Source organism: Saimiri boliviensis, chromosome 1, assembly GCF_048565385.1.
Source record: "Saimiri boliviensis isolate mSaiBol1 chromosome 1, mSaiBol1.pri, whole genome shotgun sequence".
NCBI lineage: Eukaryota > Metazoa > Chordata > Mammalia > Primates > Cebidae > Saimiri > Saimiri boliviensis.
The window spans coordinates 146,549,150-146,568,072 of NC_133449.1; the positions used below are offsets into that span (position 1 = coordinate 146,549,150).

General features: G+C 43.0%; 1 protein-coding gene across 1 annotated transcript in view; it reads right to left on the bottom strand.

The window, feature by feature from the left end:
• GLG1 (golgi glycoprotein 1) overlaps positions 1–18,923 on the bottom strand; it is a 161,150-nt gene that overhangs the window by 18,315 nt on the left and 123,912 nt on the right. The window contains exons 9-17 of the mRNA XM_010350699.3: positions 15,603–15,724; positions 13,600–13,701; positions 10,772–10,925; positions 8,358–8,495; positions 5,391–5,477; positions 4,045–4,107; positions 2,857–2,970; positions 1,379–1,467; positions 3–120 (exon numbers count right to left, since the gene is read on the bottom strand). Of these exons, the coding sequence (XP_010349001.3) occupies positions 3–120; positions 1,379–1,467; positions 2,857–2,970; positions 4,045–4,107; positions 5,391–5,477; positions 8,358–8,495; positions 10,772–10,925; positions 13,600–13,701; positions 15,603–15,724 (987 nt within the window). The remainder of the gene's footprint in view (positions 1–2; positions 121–1,378; positions 1,468–2,856; positions 2,971–4,044; positions 4,108–5,390; positions 5,478–8,357; positions 8,496–10,771; positions 10,926–13,599; positions 13,702–15,602; positions 15,725–18,923) is intronic.

Sequence of the window (18,923 nt, forward strand, 5' to 3'; positions counted from 1 at the left end):
ACCATCTCCAGCTCCTCCACGCGGAGCTGCCTGCGGCACTTCAGGGACACCCTGTGCTCCTTGGCTTCCTGCAGAGTGTCATTTCGCACGGTTGTGCTCAGGCAGATCACCACGTCCACCCTGTGAGTGAAAGGAGAAGCTTGAAGCTAGCTGAAGCCACACAAGAGCAGATGACCTGAGAGCCTCGCTGGGGCAGGGGTCACACCATTAACTAAGATTTCAGAACGCCCTTTTGGGGAATGTCTTTGCTGTATGCATGTTTTTTTCAGGGTGGTAAAAGGTGCAATTTGACTGTGGGTGTCATGAAACACAGGCAGTAGCCTGAACGCTGACTACATTCCTGACTGGAGGAGAAGCCAGAGAGGGCACATGTGTGCAAGGACAGTTCAACACTTCTGTTAAACACATCTGACCACAGAGAAATGCTGCTCTTAACTACAGGACTGTACCTTTGACCTGCTATGAAACTTGCTCCTGAAAGGCAGAGAAATCTTAGCAAACTGGGAACTTGGTTTATATGAGGGCAAGTGCTCTAGAAATGTGCCTTTCAAAGATCAACATGGAAGAATTTGGGCAGCCATGCTGAAAAAGCTTATCAATTTCCTCATTAAGGCCTAATTTTTTTTTAAACAAAGCATTCATCCACTGGTACAATTTTTTTTTTTTTTGAGACGGAGTTTCGCTCTCGTTAACCCAGGCTGGAGTGCAATGGTGCGATCTCAGCTCATTGCAACCTCCGTCTCCCCGGTTCAGGCAATTCTCCTGCCTCAGCCTCCTGAGTAGCTGGGATTACAGGCACACGCCACCATGCCCAGCTAATTTTTGTATTTTTAGTAGAGATGGGGTTTCACCATGTTGACCAGGATGGTCTCGATCTCTTGACCTTGTGATCCACCCGCCTCGGCCTCCCAAGGTGCTGGGATTACAGGTGTGAGCCACAGCGCCTGGCTAAGACCTAATTCTTAAATGAATAAAGATTCGGTTTCTTCACTAAGTAACCAAGTACAAAAAATGCTGCATCTTAGAAGAGATAACATAATGGGACGATGCAGGGAAGAAGTCAATTCGCCTCTTTCACTCAAACTGCACCCTGCTTCTCTAAGCACACAATCCATCCCTGCTTCATCAGTCAGATGGCCTTACCTGGAACAACTAAAAATGCTCCTTTAGCCTACGGGATCTCCACGTGACACCTACCACTGCCAGATGCTCTGTCCAGACAGTACAAGTGTTTGCCACAGTATCAAAGGAGAGAGCACGAGGCCTCCAGAGCCAACTCCATCAGGCAGCAGGAGGGCTGCCTGACATCTCACATATTCATTCAGGAGCTAAGAGGGACTTTGGGAAAGTAGAATGAAAACAATAAAAATCTACATACTTCTTTTTTATGTTTGGGCAAAGCTTCAACACGTCCTCCTTGCAGGCCATTTTAAACTTGTAAGAAAACCGAAAATCCTTCATCTGCACCTGAAGGGTGAAAAGAAAGTTGGAAGTTCTGTGGCAAGTTGTAGTCAGTAGCAGCAGGGGACATGTTTCATACAGCTCTCACAAGTCTGTTTAACAAGATCCTGTGTGGCCTGCTCCACACCTGAGACACCACGACCTGCCAATCTCTCCAGTATTCTCCCACAACAGGCACACTGGCTTCACGGTCATTCCAATCACACGCATGCTGTTCCCTCTGTCTAAATTACTCTTCTCTCGGTCCTTTGCATGGTTTGCTCTGCTATTCTTTGAGGTTTCTATTCAAGTACCTCTTTATGGAGCCCCCTTTCTTCTTCACCCTCCAGCCCCTTATTCTGCTTTGCTTTTTCTTTCTAGAACCACCTAAGACTATCCATTTATTTGCACACTTGCTTTTGCATCTTCTCTTACTAGAATCTAGAGTCCACAAGGGCAAGGGGCTTTTCCATCTCACTACTATCCCCCAGTGCCTCAACTTCAGAGGCGCTGAACAACACTTGCTCAATGCACAGTCAGGCAGGCTGTGCCCTAACAAGGGGTCAATTAACACAGCTGACTAGATTTTATCTTCCTCAGAAGGAAGACTTGCTATACCAGAAACACTTCTTGTAGTTACATGTGGTAACTATAAAAAGCTCAAACTATCTTACTCAAATGTCAGTTCTGGGTGGGTGGGCTGGCTGGCTATCTATCTATCTCTCTGTATCTATCTTAATCTAATCTATCTATCTATACCTATCTATCTATCTGGAGACAGAGTCTTGCTATATGTCTCTCTCTTTCTGGAGACAGAGCCTCGCCATCCCTCTCTCTCCATCTGTCCATCCTCCATCCATCCATCTGCAGTCTTAAGTGCGTTTTCTCTCTCTCTCTCTATGTATATGTATCTTTCTATCTGGAGACAGAGTCCGTCCGTCCGTCCATCCATCCATCCATCCATCCATCCATCCATCTATCCATCCATCCGGAGACAGAGTCTTGCCTTCTGTCTAACTACCTACCTACCTACAGAGTCTTGCTCTGTTGCCCAGGCTGGAGTGCAGTGAGGTGTGATAACTCACTGCAACCTCTGCCTCCCAGGTTCAAGTGATTCTCCTGCCTCAGCCTTTCCAGTAGCTGGGATTACAGGCACATGCTACCATGTCTGGCTAATTTTTTTGTATTTTAAGTAGAGATGGGGGAGGCTAGTTGGGCAGGCTAGTCCTGACCTCAAGTGATCCACCCACCTCGGCCTCCCAAAGTGCTGAGATTACAGGCATGAGCCACCACACCAAGCTGGAAAAAATGGTTTTTAACAGAACATCAGAAGTCCTCTGATGTTCCAAAAAAGAAAGAGATTCAGTCACCATCCAGGCAGCTATGATGGGAAATCGGCAGCTAGGTGTCACTGACCAGCTGGAAGTGGGTGACTCCGATGGCACACTTCTCGTTCATGTCCTTCTGGTGTTTGTTCTGTATCAGACACTCCATCAGGTCCCCAGAGTCTATCTGGTTATCTGCCACATCCTGGGGAAGACAGCACAAATTTACACTTCATTGGTAACAATTAATGAACAAAACTTTATTTAGTCCAGTCCTAAATAAATGCAAGCAGGGTTGATTCTAGAGGCCCTCATACACACACAAAAAAGACACATCATAAATTGTATCAAAAATAAGTCTGAGAAATCACAAAGGTATACATTCAGTGGCATAATTTGCATGAGACAAGACTATACGCTTTTTTTTTTTTTTTTTTTTTTTTAAACTTTCCTTGTATGATGTCAGCAGCTAGCTTTTGGAATAATCTCTAATACAGCCTCCCAACTGTCAGATCCCAGTGTTTCCTGGGTATGTTTCACTCCCGTAATTTAAGCAGTTTAATAAATGAACATGAAATAATCAGAATTCAGTCAATATTGAGGTACTAGGAGACAAATGGAAAGAAGAGCCACTATTACTGCTAACAATTCCTGGGCTGATGCTAACAGTTCCTAGGTTGATGCACTGGAATCAACTAAGCAATACTACTGGGGGCTTCGCTGTTTCACCTCTTCTTGAAAAAAGGCATCTCAGTAACTGCTGCTAGCCACATACCAGCTTATCTGCAAAGGCTAATCAAACATGGCTCCAGGATGATGGCACCTCTCTCTTGATCTTGTTTACCTTTTTCTTTTTTTGAGACAGGGTCTCACTTTGTTGCTTAGGCTGGAGTGCAGTGGCACATTTAAGGCTTACTGCAGCCTTGACTTCCTGGGCTCAAGTGAGTCTTCCACCTCTGCCCCCTGGGTAACTGGAACTATAGGCACGTGCCACCATGCCCAGCTAATTTTTTGTAGAGATGGAGTTTTGTGAGGTTGCCCAGGCTGGTCTTGAAATCCTGGGCTCAAGTGATCCACTCCCCTTAGATTCAAAGTGCTGGGATTACAGGTATTGGCCACCACACCCGGCCTGTTTACATTTTAAATTTTAACTTGTCAAAGCTGGCTATCATTCAAGAGTAATAAATGCTGAAGACAGAGATGAGTCTGATACACTCAGGGAAGAGTCCCTGTGAATCTGTTTCTGTTTTTAACCCTTGTTCCTCCAGACATCACTTACGTGGCAAAAGTTCTGAATTATGGGCTCACAGGCTCTCATCAGCAAGGCTTCTATTTGAATATCCTGTAGAAGATTAAATATGTTAATAATTCTGCTTTAGAAAGAGCCAGGATGAAGGAGGAGCAGCTTCTCTTTCTGAATCAGAAACATTTGATGGGCAAATAATCTAATACGTACTTTTGGAAACGATTCTAGTATTTGAGGCAGACAGCCTGAGAATAAATAAAGAACTGCTCCTCTGTTATACTTTGAAAGACAAATTTTTAGAGGCATATTCCCTTTCTGCCTGAACAAATGAGAAGGCAGAATTAAGAAAAGTGAGGTAAAAACAAATTTAGTAATGACATTACAGTATGCAAAGCTTTTGGAGATTTTTCCAAAATGCTAAGCAGTTCAAAATGAAAATAGTGGTAACTGATATCCATCTTCAGTTTATAAGCTCATAAGCCAGAGCACTGCCCTCAAAGCAGATGCCAAACAACTGTTTCTGCTGAACACAGACTAATAATGCCTTTAAGCAGAAAAACCCATGTAGCACTAGCTCCTGAAAGAACACCTTCCTTTAAAGAGCTATCCACCCCAGACTACTCTAAGTCCATGATGACAATGATAATGTGAGAGATGACAAAATGAGAGAAGACAACCAACTTCTGAAAACTAGAAAGCAAAAGGAATTGGTCGAGAAATGTAATTTTACATAATGCCAATTATGACAATTCAAAGAGTACTAAAAAGTTTATGAAAAAATGGCAGTTCCCCACTTCTCTGATTTCTGCCCCCACAAAACAACTTTAACATTTTTAGCTGCCCTCTTCTGAATTTCTAAATAATGTGCCAGTGCTTTATGAGGGTTTCTAATCCCATTTTTAATATTTTAGGGAGTTTCAGGATGGAACAGGGATAAACATATGTATTCAATCTTCACATTTACTGGAAGTCCCCAGCTTTTATGCTCTGAAACACACAAATACTACCAAATGACCTAAATAAAGAGCACAGGATAAGAGAATGGGAATCTGTAGATTGCTCTTGAATGTGATTAAGTGACTTGAAGTGCAGCTGCTATATTAAAGGGGAAACAAAGGCAGGTCTAATGACTGTGATATATCTAATTTATGAAGGAAACCAAAGGGCTGTATAGAATGTTGTTCTAGAGAAATGGGGGAAGGAGTTCACAAAGCACTACAATATACTTCTTTATAAAGCAAATAGGGAGAATCTGATAGGTTTCTTTCGATTGACAGAGAATCTGCACTCTCAGGAATCTAGAAACAGTAGAACTAAGCACAAAAGTCCAGGCTGCTGGCAGCCACTCTCCTCCAGTGAGTAAGCTGCATACTACTTACCTCTGATTCTAACTCAGTGAGGTTGCCAACTATATCCCTGCACTCCACCACCAAGTCATCCAGATGGTCCTGGAGGCACTCAAGCTCCTACAAATATAAAGGCAAGCCACTGGCATTTATTAGTCGCATACATGAAAAAGGGAAAAGTAAGTATAGATACCAGTGTCATGACACTTCCTTTTTCAGTGGGCCTTTCTCTCTTTTTTTTTTTTTTTTGAGACAGAGTTTCGCTTTTGTTACCCAGGCTGGAGTGCAATGGCACGATCTCGGCTCACCGCAACCTCCGCCTCCTGGGTTCAGGCAATTCTCCTGCCTCAGCCTCCTGAGTAGCTGGGATTACAGGCACGCACCACCATGCCCAGCTAATTTTTTGTGTTTTTAGTAGAGACGGGGTTTCACCTTGTTGACCAGGATGGTCTCGATCTCTTGACCTCGTGATCCACCCGCCTTGGCCTCCCAAAGTGCTGGGATTACAGGCTTGAGCCACAGTGCCGGGCAACCCTTTCTCTTCTTTTTTTTTTTTTTTTTTTGAGACGGAGTTTCGCTCTTGTTGCCCAGGCTGGAGTGCAATGGCGCAATCTCGGCTCACCGCAACCTCTGCCTCCTGGGCTCAGGTAATTCTCCTGCCTCAGCCTCCTAAGTAGCTGGGATTATAGGCACGTGCCACCATGCCCAGCTAGTTTTTTGTATTTTTAGTAGAGACGGAGTTTCACCATGTTGACCAGGATGGTCTCGATCTCTTGACCTCGTGATCCACCTGCCTCGGCCTCCCAAAGTGCTGGGATTACAGGCTTGAGCCACCGCGCCCGGCTTCTCTTCTTTTTAAAACTACTTCACTGAACAGAACACAAAAACTTTGTTTAATCCTCCACACTAAGAATGTTGGAAAGATAATTACTTGATGTAGCAGGGTGGTTATGAGGGCTAAGTGGGTACAAGAGCCATGCAAAGCCCAGGCATGGTGACTCACACTTGTGATCCCAGCACTTTGAGAGGCCAAAGTGGGCCGATCACCTAAGGTCAAGAGTTTAAGATCTGCCTGGTCAACATGGCGAAACCCCGTCTCCACTAAAAATTAAAAAATTAGGCTAATGTGGTGGCGGGTGCTTGTAATCCCAGCTACTTGGGAGGCTGAGGCATCAGAATGACTTGAACCTAGGAGGCAGAGGTTGCAGTGAGCCAAGTTCATGCCACTGCACTCCAGCCTGGGCGACAAGAGTAAAACTCCATCTCAAAAAAAAAAAAAAAAAAAAAAAAAAAAAAAAAAAAGAGCCATGCAAATCCCTCAGAAGGTCAAATTTACAAGTGCAAGGAGAATCAAAGTCTAAAAACCTTATCAGGCCTTGAGTCTATTTTGAATCTGTGCTTTGATAACCTTTTACCTCACATTTTAAATACGTACTTTATTAATGATCATCAGACAAATTCACTGTGAAGAGCACAGATTATTTTAAGACTCTTTATTGGCAAATTAGCTGGGGACCAGGGGTCCAGAACACGGGGTAGAACTGATAACTCCTGTAAGTCAGATCTGGGATTCTAACTCCAGTACACTTCAAAAGGATCCTCTGAAGGAAAACAAGTGAACACACTAGGGTTTAGGTACCTAAAAGCTATCTTGTCTGGGCTTTGGAAACCAAGCTGGAACTATCTGTAGCACTAGTCTATTACTATTCCTTTTAGAGATTTAGAGGTTTCAAGTATAACAGCAGCTCACTTTCACAAAGCATATCAACAGCTATTTCTCAGCAAAGTGCTCCATTAAAGGATCAAGTTTAACTTACCGACTATTCTGCAAGAATCGCTGTTTCAGAATCAGAATCAGAATCAGAAAGAGAAGGAAAGAGTTGTGGGAATTATAGAACAGCCAGAACGGAAGAAGAAGAAGAAAAAAAAAAAACTAAAGGAAAATGCACCGAACTTTTGGGGGTAAAATACATAGCTAAGAGAAAGATCCTATTAACGGAATCTGAATCCTGGCTGGGTGCAGTGGCTCACCCCTGTAATCCTAGTACTTTGGGAGGCCAGATGCACAGGTTGCCTGAGCTCAGGAGTTGGAGACCAGCCTGGGCAACATGGTGGAACCCCATCTCTACTAAAATACAAAAATTAGCCGGGCGTTATGGCTGGTGCTGTAATCCCAGCTACTCAGGAGGCTGAGGCAAGAGCATTGCTTAAACCCAGGAGGCAGAGGTGGCAATGAGCCGAGATCATGCCACTACACTCTAGCCTGGGTGACAAAGTGAAACTCTGTCAAAGAAAAGAAAAAAAATCCTTAAGTTTAACTTGTCCATGATAGGTTGCAATGTAGGGCAGCTTTCTAAAGTTTACTTTACTGGGAGTTCTTTTTTTTGTTTTTTGAGACGGAGTTTCGCTCTTGTTACCCAGGCTGGAGTGCAATGGCGCAATCTCGGCTCACCGCAACCTCCGCCTCCTGGGTTCAGGCAAGCTTCCTACCTCAGCCTCCTGAGCAGCTGGGATTACAGGCACACGCCACCATGCCCAGCTAATATTTTTGTATTTTTAGTAGAGACGGGGTTTCACCATGTTGACCAGGATGGTCTCGATCTCTTGACCTTGTGATCCACCCGCCTCAGCCTCCCAAAGTGCTGGGATTACAGGCTTGAGCCACCGCGCCCGGCCTACTATGAACTCTCATAAACCTGCAAGAGGCAGGCCATATCTTTGGCTCTAGACATTTTAAGAAGCAACAGGAGAAGGAAAAATAATCAATTACAAAATACAATAATCATAACGCAAAGACAAGCTAGCTGCCAACTATTCCTGATACACAGACCAAAGAGAAAATTTTCCTGAGAATTTCTTCTGCAGAAAATATTGACTAATACAGCAAATCACGTCTGTAAGGTAAAGAGAGATGGATTTTCTGGTGTTTGTACTCTGGATAAAACATTAAACATTAAGATCATCATTACTATAAGATAAACAGAAAGCGATGTCACCTACCTGTCCAGTCTCTGTTTTCTCACTGCACCATTTTCCCAGGTCAATCAGGCACTTATCCTGGAGGGCAGGATCCAGCTTGACATCCATGGCACGTTGGTGTAGGATCCTTTGGACTTCAGCTCGGCACTCCCGTGAGAGCTGCATGAGAAAAAATGAGCTAAGTACTTGAAAGGTAACAAAACAAAACACAAAGATATGAGATAAGCCTGTTATGAGGAAACTAACAAATAATTTTATCTTCCACGTTTTATACCTCAAATATCTTCCAGAATAAAAATTAAATGTTGCAGGAGGCTTTAAAAAGGCCTTATCTTTAGGAATGCGATTATATATATTCAGCAGTTTCTAATATACCATATAAAAAACATTCTTTTATGAGAGTATCCTGATAAAAGCGAACTGGCTTCATTCAGACTAGGTTAGTTAAAGTTTTGTGTTTGTTGGTTTGTTTAGCAAAACTAATTTGCCAGTGTATGAACGCCAAGTACAAGGTCAGATCCAATTCAAGAGAGCATATATACTTGACTTAGGAGAACTGAGTTCAAACTGACCTAAATCAGAAAAAGCAGGCAAATATAGACACAACCGTTATTATGAGACAAGACTGGACTCTTCTAGATGAGTGATGCAGAATTAGCACAGGTGAAAACTAGTATTTTTCCAAGGGTCACGAGAAAGCTGTTATTGACAGGTACATTCTCTCTTGCAAAAAAGAAAAAAAAAGGGCAGCATACCTGGGACAGGAAGGATGGAGAGTAACTGTTTAATGGACATGGTGTTTCCTTTTGGAGTCATGGAATGTTTCGAAACTAGATTGATACGATGACCATACAACACTGTAAATGTACTACATGCCACTGAATTTTTCTTTTTAAAATGGTTAATTTGGCTGGGTGTGGTGGCACATGCCTGTAATGCCAGCACTTTGGGAGGCTGAGGTGGGAGGATCATCTGGGGTCAGGAGTTCGAGACCAACTTGGCCAACATGGTGAAACCCTATCTCTACTAAAAATACAAAAAGAAAAAAAAAATTAGCCAGACATGATGACAGGCTTCTTTAATCCCAGCTACTTGGGAAGCTGGGGCAGGAGAATTGCTTGAACCCAGGAGGCAGAGGTTGCACTGAGCCAAGATCACACCAGCACACTTCAACCTCGGTGACAGAGCAAGACTCTCTCTCAAAAAAACCAACAACAAGAAAAAGGTTGGGCGCTGTGGCTCATGCCTGTAATCCCAGCACTTTGGGAGGCCGAGGTGGGTGGATCACCTGAGGTCAGGAGTTCAAGACCAGCCTGGCCATAGTGGTGAAACCCCACCTTTAAAAAAAATAAAAATAAAAAAAAGTTACTTTTATGTTCTGTGAATTTCACCTCAATTAAAAGAAAAGAAAAGAAAAGAAAACGAACACCTCAGACTCCAACTCTTTCTTATTTAAAAGAGAAGAAACCTACTTTCCAGTCACTATAGTGACTAGAAAGATGCCAGGATTTGGGAGTCCCCATGGTTAATGAGAGGCTCATTATATGAGAGAGGAAAAAAAAAACCAATAACAACAAATTGCCATGTTTCCTTACACAGCAGTATAAACACTGGGTTAGGATGCAGCAACTGAAGTATGCCATTTCTTTCTGAATCCCCTCATTCTGAATTAGAGATAGCTAGGCTTTTGCATTAAGCTCAGAAGGGGTATTTCTAAGAATGGATGAGAAGTGATACCATCTCTATTCTCTGGAACAAAGGGACAACTGACAATGGAGTATCTCAGAAGGTACAGAAAGCCACCCTGGAGAACAAGCACATGTCAGTGTACCTGGGGAAGCAGCCAATGCTCCCACACGAACATCCCAACAAAAGGCAGCAGTTGGGGCAGACAAATACCAGGAGACGGAGGTATGGAGGTTTCTGCTCCAACCAGTTCATGGGCAGACAATGTGAATGTGTTCAGCTGCCAAGAACAGAAGTGTAAAAGCCATTTGTGGCCTGGCTAAAAGCTTCCAATGGATCCTTGAAGCTAAATAAAGTTAGGACAGCAAAATTTAATTGTCCATTTGCGATTCAGATTTTGGGAATTTAAAGAAAAAAATTCGGAAATCTTCCCCCACCCACTTTGTTTAAAAACATACAATCAGCAGATAAAAGCTGGTAGGGCAATTTAGGTACACTCATAGAATGAAGAAGTTTCTAGAAGTGTAGAACCTTCTCCCCAAAAAATAGTCTAAAAAATAAGTTTCTAGAAGTGTTAGAAAACCTTCTCTCCTAAAAATAGAATGAAGTTTCTAGAAGTGTAGAACCTTTTCCCCACAAAATAGTCTAAAAAAGTTTTCCTAAGACGACTGAAATCGGAATAACATACAGCAAACAACTAAAAAAACAAATGACAGTAAGAAGAAATGAAGTCAATATTGACTGCATACCCTCCTTCCCTGTTCCTCAGTGCGGTAGGCGTGTCTGTATAAACAAGAGAACACAGCTCCAGGAGGCATAAGTTCACTGGTCTCATTCCAACCGTGGGTGTGGCAAAGACGAGAAGCATCTCCCTGACACTTTCGGTATAGGACAGGGTCCAGCCTATAAGGTTAAGAGTTAAAAGATAACCACTAATTAATAGACATTTCCTTCTAACACAGGCTAAGGGTTTTTACAAGGTGCTTGCTTGTATACTCACTGATTATCACTTCCAGGGTTGTGGGGACAGAAGATATGTAAAAGTATATTCTTCATTTTTTTTTTTTTTTTTTTTTTTCTGAGACAGGGTCTCTTTCTCTGTTACCTAGGCTGGAGGGCAGTGTCGCTATCTTGGCTCACTGCAATCTCTGCCCCACAGGCTTGAAAGCAATCCTCCCACCTCAGCCGCCCAAGTAGCTGGAGCAACAGGACACATCCAGCTATTTTTTGGTATTTTTGGTAGTGACAGGGTCTCACCATGTTGCCCAGGCAGGTCTCAAACTCCTGAGCTCAAGAAATCAGCCTGCCTTGGCTTTCCCAAGTGCTGGGATTACAGGCATAAGCCACTGCACCCCGCCATGAATTCTGTTCTTAACGAACACACACTAGTCAGCACTGTGGGAGACCCAGGGAGGATGATAAACTTCTACAGGTTTGTTAACCTTCTATAGAAGATTTAAATTCTCCTTCAAAGATGTTATCTTGGCTGTTAGATACCTAATATGTTAAGAACAGACTTAACACTCACATGCCCTGGTTGAAAACAGAAAACTAGGGTTGTAGCCAACACCAGGCAATTCACAACTTTTTACTTAATACTTTTTACTAAATACCTTTTTCTAAGTATGAAGTTCAATCCTATGGAATATATTAGACTCAGTATGATCAGGAAATGGCAAGATAGTCTTCTATTCAATTTTCTTTCCTCTTCCCGTGCAAGGTAAGGTGGTTATCTTTTTGGTTTACTTGAGGTTGCTTATCAGTGTATAAGCCTTGACATTTAACTCTGAATCTGGACACAGTGGATTAGACAATGAGCCTGCTTCTTCTCCAAATCAGACCAGGGCATGATTAATTCTGTCCATATTATATTGCCAACTTTGGTAAAGGGCTACTTAATGGGAGAAAAAAGCTAATATTTAATGAGTAACCATGAAGAGCTAATATTTAATGAGTAACTATGCAGCACTTTTTTTTTTTTTAATTGGGGGAAGGAATTAAAGAAGATGAGAAAATGCAATTTTGATTAAGGCAATACACTCAGTAGACTATTTAGGTTTAGATGGCCTGAGTAAGCAAAGGGAAATTACAGCCCAGCTTTACAGCCCAGCTTTCTGTGGTCCTTTCCAGAGCTAATTTTAAGAAACAGAAATGAGAATACATTGAATCTTCAGGTAATCTCTTTCTAGTAAAGTGTGAGGGCAAAACACACACACACACACACACACACACACACACACACACTCACACACACACTCACACTTTTTGAGACAGGGTCTCACTGTCGGCATGCAGTGGCATAATCACAGATCACTGTAACCTACAGCTCCTGGGCCCATGTGATCCTTCTGCTTCAGCCTCCCCAGTAGCCAGGACTATAGATGCACACTGCCATACCTGGCTAATTATTGTCAGTTTTTATAGAGACAAGGTCTAGCTATGTTGACCAGGCTGGCCTTAAACTTCTGACCTCAAGCTTTCCTCCTGCATAGGTCTCTCAAAGAGCTGGGATTACAGGTGTGAGCCACCGTGCCTGGCCAAAATATATATTAATCACCCAAAAAAGTTAACTACCACACCATGGTGGCTTAACAACCGAATGGAGAAGCCACTGAACACGAAAAGCTAGAGAAGCAGTCGGATCCAGTACTGGCTGCTTTGGAGGTGGGATGAGAAAGTGAGACAAGGAAAGAGGGCGGAATGACAGCCAATGAACTCAGTGATTCTGGCTGTAATACAGATCCTTCTATTTCGTCCTCCCATCCCCCTCACTTTGTGTTAACAGAATGAGAAGGAAATTGGAGAATCAAGTTGTCACTTATTGACAAAAACCTCTTAAGATAGACTTAATAACTTTGAATAGTTAAAGAAATAAAAACAGGCCGGGCGCGGTGGCTCAAGCCTGTAATCCCAGCACTTTGGGAGGCTGAGGCGGGTGGATCACGAGGTCGAGAGATCGAGACCATCCTGGTCAACATGGTGAAACCCCGTCTCTACTAAAAATACTAAAAATTAGCTGGGCATGGTGGCGTGTGCCTGTAATCCCAGCTACTCAGGAGGCTGAGGCAGGAGAATTGCCTGAACCCAGGAGGCGGAGGTCACGGTGAGCCGAGATCGCGCCGTTGCACTCCAGCCTGGGCAACAAGAGTGAAACTCCATCTCAAAAAAAAAAAAAAAAAAGAAATAAAAACAAATTCCCATATCCATTGCAAATCAATAAAAATACAAGTGCACTATTATCTTCTTAAAGATGTATCTGAAGGTGCTTCTCCCACCCCCACAGATACCATCATTCTTTCCAGACAGATCTTTGTGGTATCAGAAACACTTTGACCCTAACTTCCAACGCAGTGGTGAACAAGGATGTGTGGTATAGACTGGGAGCAGGCTCACTCTGCTTTTAGATTATGTTCTGAAAGTGATAAAGCATAATCTTTTTCAGGAGATGAGTACGTTAGCTGTCTCAAAACTGAACAAAAAGCGTTTCCTACTGATTATTTTAATAAATACAGGTAATTATGACTACACAGGAGAACAGGCTGAGGCAATACATTTACTTTGGCTTCAAATTACTCACTTCCAATCCCGGGAGATGAAATATTGCAGCTCTAGGAGACGGTGTTCACAATCTTCCACCATCTTCTCTGTGTATAAATGTTCCATCAAGCATGACAAAATCCTAGCCATAAAATGAGAAACTATTTTTAAAATTTTGCTATCATGTAACATCCTGCTAGTTTTCAAATTTTTATTTCAATTATTATTATTATTTTTTTTTACAAGTTTGTTCAAATCAGGACCCAGAAAAGGTTAACTGATAAGTATCTTAATTTATTTTCAACTGCAGCAGTTCTTCCTTCCTTTTTCCCTCTCCTCAACCCCCTCTTTGGTTGAGGTGGTTATTTCTACATTGGTAAATATTCCTTTTTTTTTTTTTAGACGGAGTTTCACTCTTGTTGTCCAGGCTGGTGTGCAATGGTGCGACCTGAGCTAACCGCAACCTCCGCTTCCCGGGGTTGAAGCGATTCTCCTGCCTCAGCCACCCAAGTGACTGAGATTACAGCCATGTGCCACCATTCCAGCCTAATTTTGCATTTTTCAGATAGAGATGGGGTTTCTTCATGTTGGTCAGGCTGGTCTCAAACTCCCAACCTCAGGTGATGTGCCTGCCCTTGGCCTCCCAAAGTGCTAGGATTACAGGTGTGAGCCACTGCGCCCAGCCAGTAAATATTCTTAATTAGTTTTAAGTGTGTTTAACCACACAGAAAGCTTTAAAAGAAGAATCTAATTTTATAATTCTCTAGCACAGCATGAACAACAGGAGTTCCTGCACAGCAGAATGAGATAAACATGGACTATATTCACTTTGTTATTGGGTACGGCCAACTGCTGGCTACAAAAATTTTTGCAGAATAAGGAAGCTGTTCTTCCCCCCGCTCCCCCCATCTGCCAGAAGCTGTTCTTATTTTGCAGCTGGTTTTGTTTTGGTTTGGTTTTTTGAGACAGGGTTTTACTCTGTCATCTGGGCTGGAGTGCAGTGGTACATCACAGCTCACTATGACCTTGAACTCCTGGGCTCAAGCAATCCTCCCACCTCAACCTCTTACAGTAGAGGGGACTGCAGGCATATGCCACCATGCCAGCTAATTTTAAAAGCTTTTACATTGCCTAGCTATACTGCCCAGGCTGGTTTCAAACTCATGCCTTCAAGTGATCCTCTCACCTCGGCCTCCCAAAACACTGGAATTACAGGCATGAGTTACTGCACCCAGCCATGGTTTAAGAGTTGTTTTTACATAATAAAAAATAAAACTAAAGTATAAGAATTAATACTTTAACATAGCATTTATTCAGCTTTTCTAGATGTTGGATGCAACTCTAGTATTCATTTTGTCCATTACCACTCCCCAATTACCACATTTTGTTTTCTGGAGTGCAATGGTACGATCTCAGCTCACTGCAACTTCTACCTCCCAAGTTCAAGTGATTCTCCTGCTTCAGACTCCCAAGCAGCTGGGACTACAGGCGCACCCAGCTAATTTTTGTATTTTTAGTAGAGATGGAGTTTCACCATATTAGTCAGGATGGTCTTGATCTCTTGACCTCGTTATCTACCTGCCTCGGTCTCTCAAAGTGCTGGGATAACAGGCAGGAGCCACCGCGTCCGACCTCTAGTATTTTCTGATGATTACCAAGTAGCCAATGTATACAATGAGTCAATATACAACTAGGTTGAAAACTACAGAGTGCCAAAGTATGTGTCACTTATCCTGTGTTTCTCTAATTTTTATTTGATCATTATATAAAATTATTCAGTAACCTAATATACAAGTTCATACATGCTCAGTCACTGTCAATAAACACCATCACAATACTGGATCTAGGGTCTCCATATCATGGATGAGGCAGATCTTAGGTTTCAATTCCAATACTACTTTTACTAAAAGTTGGTATATGTTCAACCTGTTCAACAAAATTTCAGTTAAGATCTCAAACCACCCAAAAGTCATCTGAAGGAATGTTCCTTGTGCTGCCAAGTAAAATACAATATGGATAAATACCATGCATAAGATAACCTACATTGGGTCTCCGGATCTTATGTGTTTGCAGGCTGTCTGGATTACAGATTCACAAGCTTCATTCAAAGCTCGATCAATGCGATAATCTGCACCAGGGTCAGTCTCCTGAATCAGTGTTTGAAGCTGGATTAAAACAAATTAAGAGGGAAGAAAGCAAGTCACTTAGGTGCTAGGGAAGAGCAGTGTCTTCCTCAATCAGTTCCTCAGTCTTATTTACCACAATGTACTCCAAAAAAGTTATTGACAGTTGTCACTAGCCAAACTCAAGAGCTCTTGGCAAATACTTTCCCAACTGGTTTCTCCACCTTGATTGCAGATTTTTCTATTTGAGTCACAGTGGGGACTGTTTATCTACGTTCTTACTAATCCTTGGAGGTCTTATTTTTTTTTAAGACAGTCTCACTCTGTCACCAGGCTGGAGTGTAGTGGCTTGGTCTCAGCTTACTGCAACCTCTTCCTCCCGGGTTCAAGCAATTCTCCTGCCTCAGCCTCCCGAGTAGGCATTTGCCACCACACTGGCTAGTTTTTGTATTCTCAGTAGACAGAGGTTTTCACCATGTTGGCCAGGATGGTCTCCATCTCTTGTCCTTGTGATCCACCTGCCTCAGCCTCCCAGAGTGCTGGGATTACAGGCTTAAGCCACTGTGCCTGGCTTAATCCTTGGAGGTCTTTACAACATGAATGTGAATCTTTTTCCTGCATCTTTGCTTTTATCTGCCTACATGTTAATCAGATTACTAAACGTGGTGCTCAAAGCAAAGTCAGAATTGAGTGGAAAAGAGTAAATAAAGAACATTTTCAACGAGAGACCTAATTTGGTCATAAGAATCTAGAATTTGAATTTTCCTGCAAAGACAACAGTATTAAGTGTGCTGTGCTTTATTAAAAGCACATGTGCAGTTTCATTTAACTTGAAGAAATATCAGTTGTAAAAAAACAAGATTACAGTACTAATAATTTCCCATTTTCCTCAACTACTTTTCTACAACCAAGAGTTAAACAAACTTGAGCTTGTACATTGTAAGTATATAGAAAAATACTTGTCATTATGCAGCTAGAAATCAGACTATATTCTTTATCATTTACTTTTCTGTCCTGCCATGGAATAATGGAAAGACTTGAGAGTAGGTACTTCATGTATTTTTTTTTTCCTGCCTTTGAGGAGGGGAGTAGGTGAAAAGGCTCTAAATTAAAATCAAAAGAAATAAGTTCTATTAATAGTTCTGGCGGCCGGGCGCTATGGCTCACGCCTCAGCACTTTGGGAGGCAGAGGCGGGTGGATCACAAGGTCAAGAGATCAACACCATCCTAGTCAACGTGGTGAAACCCCGTCTCCACTAAAAATACAAAAAATTAGCTGGGCATGGTGGCACGTGCCTGTAATCCCAGCTACCCAAGAGGCTGAGGCAGGAGAATTGCCTGAACCCAGGAGGCGGAGGTTGCGGTGAGCTGAGATTGCGCCATTGCACTCCAGCCTGGATAACAAGAGTGAAACTCCGTCTCAAAAAACAACAACAACAACAAAAAAAATAGTTCTGGCTCTGACAGATTAGCTTTGAGAACATGGACATATTGATTATCTTTAAGTTTCAGTTTCTCTAACTGCAAAAAATTATAAGAAATAATATTAATGTGGCATGTTCTGAGGTGGTACAGAAAAGAAAAAGGAAAAAAAAAGAAATAATATACTGGAGAATACTGGGTAAACTGCAAAGCATTTTATAAATGTGAAAGATCATTATTACTACAGATAAGTAACAGATGGTATTTTGGAGTAGAAATCTTTTTTTTTTTTTTTTTTTTTTTTTCCCCCTGAGACAGAGATCACCCAGGCTGGAATGCAGTGGCATGATCTCCACTCACTACAACCTCCACTTCCCAGGTTCAAGTGATTCTTCTGCCTCAGCCTCCTGAGTAGCTGGGACTAAAGGCATGTGCCAGCACTCCTAATTTTTTTTTGAGATGGGGTCTTGCTCTGTTGACAGGCTGCAGGACAGTGGTGTGATCTTGCCTCACTGCAACCTCCACCTCCCAGGTTCAAGCAATTCTTCTTGCCTCAGCCTCCCAAGTAGCTGGGATTACAGGTACCTGCCACCATGCCTTGATAATTTTTTTTGTATTTTTAGTAGAGATGGGGTTTCACCATGTTGGACAGGATGATCTCAATCTCTTGACCTTGTGGTCCACCAGCCTCGGCCTCCCAAAGTGCTGGGATTACAGGTATGAGCTACCGAACCTGGCCTCCTGGTGCGCTCTGTGTGTGTGTGTGTGTGTGTTTGAGACCGAGTCTTGCTCTGTCAACTCAGCCTCCTGGCGCTGTGTGTGTGTGTGTGTGTGTGTGTGTGTGTGTGTGTGTGTGTTTGAGACCGAGTCTTGCTCTGTCACCCAGACCACGTCTTGCTCTGTCACCCAGGCTGGAGTGCAAAGGTGCAATCTTGGCCCACTGTAACCTTGAAATTTCCCGGGTTCAAGCCATTTTCCTGCCTCAGACTCCAGAGTAGGTAGGATTACAGGTGCTCGCCACCACAACCAGCTAATTTTTTTTGTATTTTTAGTAGGGACGGGGTTTCACTATGTTGGCCAGGCTGGTCTTGAACTCCTGACCTCGTGATTCACCTGCCTCAGCCTCCCAAAGTGCTGGGATTATAGACCTGAGTCACAGTACCCAGTTGAATTTTTATATTTTTAGTAGAGACAAGGTTTTGCCACGTTGGCCAGGCTGGTCTTGAATGCAAGTGGTCTACTCACCTCGACATCCCAAAGTGCTAGGATTACAGGTGTGAGCCACCACACCCGGTCTTGGGGAAGAAATCTTTAGTAACAGAAAGCACATTTGAAAACTATAATCCAGGCTGGGCACGGTGGCTCAAGCCTGTAATCCCAGCACTTTGGGAGGCCGAGGCGGGTGGATCACGAGGTCAAGAGATCAAGACCATCCTAGTCAACATGGTGAAACCCCATCTCTACTGAAAATACAAAAAATTAGCTGGGCATGGTGGTCCATGCCTGTAATCCCAGCTACTTAGGAGGCTGAGGCAGGAGAATTGCCCGAACCCAGGAGGCGGAGGTTACGGTGAGCCGAGATGGAGCCATTGCACTCCAGCCTGGGTAACAAGAGCGAAACTCCATGTCAAAAAAAAAAAAAAAGGGCCGGGCGCAGTGGCTCACGTCTGTAATCCCAGCACTTTGGGAGGCCAAGGCGGGTGGATCACGAGGTCAAGAGACTGAGACCATCCTGGTCAACATGGTGAAACCCCGTCTCTACTAAAAATACAAAAAATTAGCTGGGCATGGTGGCGCGTGCCTGTAATCCCAGCTACTC